The 6,179-nt window shown below is 30.6% G+C and overlaps 1 protein-coding gene across 6 annotated transcripts; it reads right to left on the reverse strand.

Annotated features, from left to right (window-relative positions):
• Window positions 1-619: 619 nt before the first annotated feature.
• Window positions 620-3,831, reverse strand: LOC137818382 (protein GRAVITROPIC IN THE LIGHT 1). Of its 6 annotated transcripts, none has more exons than XM_068621775.1 (3): window positions 3,686-3,824; window positions 3,342-3,399; window positions 620-2,184 (listed from the first exon to the last, which is right to left on the reverse strand). In XM_068621775.1, the coding sequence occupies exon 3, from the start codon at window positions 2,146-2,148 to the stop codon at window positions 889-891; it is 1,260 nt and encodes a 419-aa protein (XP_068477876.1). In that variant the 5' UTR covers window positions 2,149-2,184; window positions 3,342-3,399; window positions 3,686-3,824; the 3' UTR covers window positions 620-888. The 6 variants fall into 6 exon arrangements, with proteins under 6 accessions (XP_068477876.1, XP_068477879.1, XP_068477877.1 ...); XM_068621778.1 differs by having other exon boundaries at window positions 620-2,242; XM_068621776.1 differs by lacking the exon at window positions 3,686-3,824 and adding an exon at window positions 3,511-3,665.
• Window positions 3,832-6,179: the final 2,348 nt, after the last annotated feature.

The raw sequence follows: 6,179 nt of genomic DNA on the forward strand, positions 1-6,179 counted from the left end.
AAAGAGTTCATACACATCGTGACTGTTTGTAATCACATGATATTGGATGTTTGAACTTACCTTGTTTCTTTCTCTCATATTTGCTTGTAAATCTAAGTCTTGGGTATTAGATCAGATGTTACTCTATGGTAGAGCCTACTTAATACAAGTCTTCTAGAAGGTGTCTCTATAAATGGATCAATGTGTACTCCTTATGATTGTTGAGAATGATATTGAAATGAAGTTGGGTTGATATGATGTGTATTGAGTACTATATGAATGATATAATCTAATTAATTATTATTTTTTATTTATATTTTCGTACGTTAGAATTTGATTTTTATAACTTATTCTTGTATGTGTTATTTGTATATAAAATGTGATGAGTATACTATGTACACAAATAGATATAGGTATAGGGTAAGAGGAACTTTGGAAAGAGTGGAGAGCATTATTTTCTTTTACTCACTTTTATAAATTTTTGCATATTTTAGGATTTTAGATGTGTATACTAATTAATATTATAATATACTCTTTTTCAATAGTTGAAATTTATTGGTAAAAATAATTAGTGGATCTTATCATATTTAATGAGCCTGTTCTAATTTTGCAACTTTCAGTAAATTTTAGTCAACAAGAATTTGCTCCTAACCATCCTAATTTTTTATATACCACACCTTCCTGTTCCCCTCCACAAACACTGGAATTCTGGTGCAGGATGTTTTCATAATACAAGAAGGGACTTGAATGTAAACAAGGATAAAAGGCTCATTTACTCTTACAACCACTAAAAGGGATATTAAAAATTACAGACAACAGAATTATCTTACAAGATAAAGAAACGACAATTCAAACAAACCTCGTACAATCAACTATGCATTAGCTGAAAGCCTTGCCTCTATTCAGGAATCATTCAGCAACCTTCATACCAGACAGATAGACTTTACTCTGAATCACACTTCCCCCAATCCAAAATCCAGGCATAACCATCAAACCAACTTTGGGTTTTTCATCATTGTCATCCATTATCATATTCTTGACCACACTTTCCATATAAACATCTGAGAACTCACTCCCTCCTTTGACCTGAAATACCTTGACGTTAGGCTCAAAAGAATAAGCCAACCTGTGTAAAAGCCAGATTGTCTTAGTCAGTTTAAGAAAAGCCTGGTAAAAAGGAGTCCTGGGATGGCCACCACCCATCACATAATTTCGCTGATCTAAATTTCCAAAGAATGACGCCTCCATCTTTGGATGAACTACCACTAAGTATTTGCTCCTGCAAAATTTCCCAAATATGGAATCTGGATTTTGCCCTAGCATGTCCAAGGGATCCATCTCTCTTAAAGCAAGGAATTGGTGGAAGAAGCTCTCCTTAGTTACAGTAATATTGTCTGATTTAACAGAGAAGGTTTCAAGCTCAAAGCCACTAAACATTCTTTGGCATATGTAAGACTCAAATGCATATTTCTTATGAGCTCTCTTTGCATAAACAACATCAGGTTCGATTGAGTTCGCAGCTGCATCAAGGTCCCAACCAGCTGCTTTCATCATGTTGATCAAAGGTTTAGAAAAATCATGAATGGCTTTTGCAGCTGCTTCCACAGCAGAGGTGAAGAGATCTGGAGTTAGATCAACAGGAAAAAAGCCATTTTCATCTTCGGATTCTTTGGTAGACAAACCTCTAAGCTTCAGATTTTTCTCTAGTTTAGTTCGCTTCTGGCTAGCCTCCTCAATCTGCTGCTGCAATTGGTGGATCTCGGAATCTTTATTCTGGATTTCAGATTGGAATTTCTTCACCATGACCTCATAAGTTTTCAGAAGACTCTGTTGTTCTTGAATTTCTGCAGCTAAACGTGAGTCTTGAGGAGAAACACACACGGGTTTTGGATTGTTCTCCCGGTAGAAATGCTTGAGTTCAGACAAATTTTTCAGCTCACTAATAACAAGTTTATCAGCAGTGTGGATTTTATCAGGGTCATAAGGAGTATGAGCAGCTTGTAGCTGGATGTAAGCTGACTTCAAGGAAGAGATGTTTGTAAAAATTTTAGATATTAGAGTTTCCATTGCTTCTGGATTCTGATTCATGGCATCTTCCATTGGTTGAGGATGGACCTTTTGGCTGTTGCTCTCACGTAATTGGGTCTCTTTTGCTCCAGTGGGTAGCATAGCTAACGCCAAGATAGAGATGGTTGAACAAACTTTCTGTCAACAGAAAAACAATTAACTTCAGCCCACAAGCTTTCAAAGAAATTTAATCAACCTGCGTAGTGCAGAAATAACATTTTTTACTACATTAGATGAGTGTTCAATTCATATTTCAACACTGAAGTTTTTAGAAAAGAGAGGTAAAGAGAACTAAACAGACTTAGAATTTAAAGACATTAGGGCAACCAAATATGAGGAAAGAGAGATATTATTGTAATAAAGTCCATTAACTCAAAAGGAGAGATGACCACTGAACCAAATAATTAGAACATTATAGCCAAAATATATATATTATAACAAATCAAGAACAAACATGTAAGTAATAAGCAACTACCATATCAGTACAATACTGCTTTACCCAAAACAATTTCTTTATCTGATAAAATATCCCAATATTTAGTGCCCATAGTTTCTTATACAGCATGTTTAAAAATGAAGGTTCAAAATTTCTGGTAGCTCTGCATCTTACAATTACAGGTTCCAGAACGCCAACTGTGTTAATTCTGGGAATATAATATACAGGAAATAAGATCCATGATTTCATCACCACAAGGGTCTCACTTGGTAATTTCATTCAAAAAAAAGGCCAGTTCACTATATCATTTGCCTGTAGCATGAAAAATTATATTTCTAAATTCGAATTATTAAACTATAGGGAAATGAAAAACCTACTTAAATTGACTAACTGAGACATATTTCTTCTTACATCCGTTCACTCCAAACATACTGCGGCTAACCATATGGCCAGAAATCTTGGAAGATATGACCAATGATCTACTTGTGGCCTACATCCTTTTATCAGAGTTTTTTCTTATTTTTAAGAAACTATCATTAGCATATCGGAGACTGAAGTACCTTTCTCTGAGACTTTTTTTTTTCGGAGAAAAAAATAATAATTCTTACAAATTCTCAAACAAGCCTTCTAATTGGAAAAAAAAAAACATTTTTCTTCAAAAAAACAAAAGATAAAACAAATGGGTCCTAGCCTGTGATACAGACCTCCAGTGTCTTACCATTTAAGGTACTGTAACTACTCACCATTCCACAATTGCACAGCATCAAATTGCAAGTATTCTAACCAAAAACAAAACTTCATATAGAAAAAAAGACATACATTCAGTATACAAATGAAACTGTGAGAACGAGTTCTCTACCTAGAAAGACTGCATTTCAGCAAGAGAATGAATCCAGCAAGCATAATACCCTTGAACCCTAGATATTGCAAAAAGAATATTAATACGACAGAGGATAGCTTCAATGCTGTAAAGAAGAATAAATCAACCCTAATCCACAAGCAAAACACAACAAAAATTCAATAGCAACCCCGTGTCACAAGAAATTCCCAGAAATTCTGGTGTCTCTATCACAATACAAAACCCTAAATTATGGGGAAAAAAGAAAAGAAAAGTGATTTTGGAGAAGAGAACACGTGGGCACGAAAGAATGAAGCTTAGCCAAGCAAAAGAAAAAACAGATCTGGGATTTAATTTGGGGTTACCTTGTTGGGAATTTGAAGGAAGAGTGAAGATGAAGTGGTGGTTCAGTAAAGTGAAAGCGTGTTGGTCACAAACAATTGGTATAATTACAAAACCCTATGTGAAACGAAAGGGAAACGTTGATGGACCTGTCGTTTTGTTTTTATTTGTTCCATTTTCTTATTATTGTTTTAATTATTTATTTCGTGTTCCCACCACTCCACCGAAAATTTTACCTTCCACTGATTTAAATGGTAAGATAATTATTTAATATATGTTAAGTGATTTTTAATATATTTTCTATTTTTTTATTATCGAATTCTTAATTAGTGTCTAGTTGATGACTTTTTTTTATGATAAAAATATCTATACATTAATAACCTAAAATAATTTTACATGACGTTGGATGGTTTTTATATTGTATGACCATTACATTTTTATAATTTTGTAAACATTTATATAATTATTATTTCATTTTTCTTAAAAATTTATATAGGAAATAATTAGAATCATAAATTAATTTTCCTATTATATGTTTATTTTAAAAATTAAAAAAAAAATATATAATAACTTTGCATTTAATTTTTATAAATATAAATGTTTTCTTAAATCAAGCCATTTTTACCTTTAAAGCTGGGAAAAAAGGTTAGTTTTTTTTTTGCCCTTATAGGTTACAGATTAAATCTCACTCATTCAGTGAGATAAATATACTTTTTTTGTAAGGCTTTTTTTTATTGTATGTTAGTTATTTAATTTGAATCTTTAAAGTGTATGTATATTTGTATAAATTATATATTTAAAAATAATTTTTTTACTTAATTCTCACTCTGGTCCAAACATCATTCTCATAATCATGTCTAGGAAAAAATCATAAACCAAAAAACATAAATTATTACAAGACAAATAATAAAAAATTAACATACTGCTTTTATTTAATTTTGTATAAAACAATATAACTGTTTATGATATTGCCAAATTTGTTTGAAGAACTTCATGGATAGAATTTAATTTTGTATATACTGTTAGTTCTTAAATGGATGAGACACTCTTCATTTAGTTCTTAAAAGAATAAAATATTTATTTTAGTTCTTCAATAGATAAAAAGAGCATCAATTAAATCTACTATTAAATTTTTTGGAACTACTTTATTATTAAAATATAATATTGAGGGCCAATTGATAGAAAATTAATTACTGTTTTTTCTTTAAGCTATAATATTAAGAATTAATTTATATTTTTTCAAATATTTAAGGATTGTTTAAACTTTTCATTCTATAAAAGATTAAATTAACACGGCCTCAATTATTCAAGAACCAGTGATGATGGAAACATGCAAAATCAAATCAAGTAAAATTAGATTTCAGTGAACACAAGTCTTGTTTAAGGTGAAACGCAGCTTTTTTTAAAAGCTTAGGATCATAAAAATGTGTTTACAAATTTGTCTTGTAGAAAAATTTAAAAAAACATAATAGATCATAAATGTGTGTTTAGTAATTTGACTTAGAAAAAATTATAAAAAAAATAATAGATCTAATAAGCTAATCAAACTTAAAAAAAAACATCAATGTGTCTTTTTCATTATATATTATTCTTTATTTTTTTAAAGATTAGTATTGAAAGAAATTAAATATTTTAAAAATAATAGTTATTTAAAAATAGATATAGACGGTAACACCGTTAAAAATTCTCTTTTTCCCTTTCTTCATCTCTCCATTTTTTTTCTTTCTCTCTTAATTTCTTCTCTCAATTTGTATTTATTTTATAATCTGATCGGGCCACGTTTTAGCTGAGGAGTTAAGAAACATTTATACCCGATCAAATTTTCAATTAGAGTAAGTTCATTTTGCTCTAAAGATCCTTTGTTCTTTGTTTTTCCTTAGGATTTAGTTATCAATTTTGGTAGGGTCAGTTGAGAAAAGTAATCATTTCAACTTATTCTACTATATACTAAATTTTATGTTCTTTTTGAATAACTTGCATTAGACCTTTAAATCTTGAAGCTTTTCCAGACTGAGGGAATAAAATTCTAGAAGTTGCTTAGAAAACAAACAATTAAGGTAAAGGAAGCTAAATTTTAATAGCACCCTAGACTAAAAGATCGGGATGAGGAAGGGAGGTGGTCACAGTATTCAATTTTTCTTACAGGGATGTCATGTGTTTATATATTGTGTTATTTGTTTATATATTATTCAAAAACTTGTAAAAATATTAGATTTTGATGGTGTAGTATTTAAGTGCTGTTTTTTTTTATGTAAGATAGACTTTTGAACGTTGTGGATCACATTCTGAATTATATCGTATGATGAAAATAGTATGAAATTGAATTCATACATTTGGGATAATGTATGGACTGATGTTTTTTTGTGTATTAAGTATTGATGCATATGTGGTAACAGATATTTACGAGCTACACTGATGAATAAGTCACATAGACTAAGATATAAGTGGGGAGAAGTTGATGGGGGAGTTCATGCACACCGTGACATATGAGATGCACGACTTGAGTTGTATTGAACT

This window comes from Phaseolus vulgaris, chromosome 10, assembly GCF_000499845.2.
Source record: "Phaseolus vulgaris cultivar G19833 chromosome 10, P. vulgaris v2.0, whole genome shotgun sequence".
Taxonomy (NCBI): Eukaryota; Viridiplantae; Streptophyta; class Magnoliopsida; order Fabales; family Fabaceae; genus Phaseolus; species Phaseolus vulgaris.

Bases quoted from the DNA above. Each gene is read 5' to 3' on its own strand.
- LOC137818382 (XM_068621777.1), bottom strand. From the start codon at position 2,148: ATGCTACCCACTGGAGCAAAAGAGACCCAATTACGTGAGAGCAACAGC.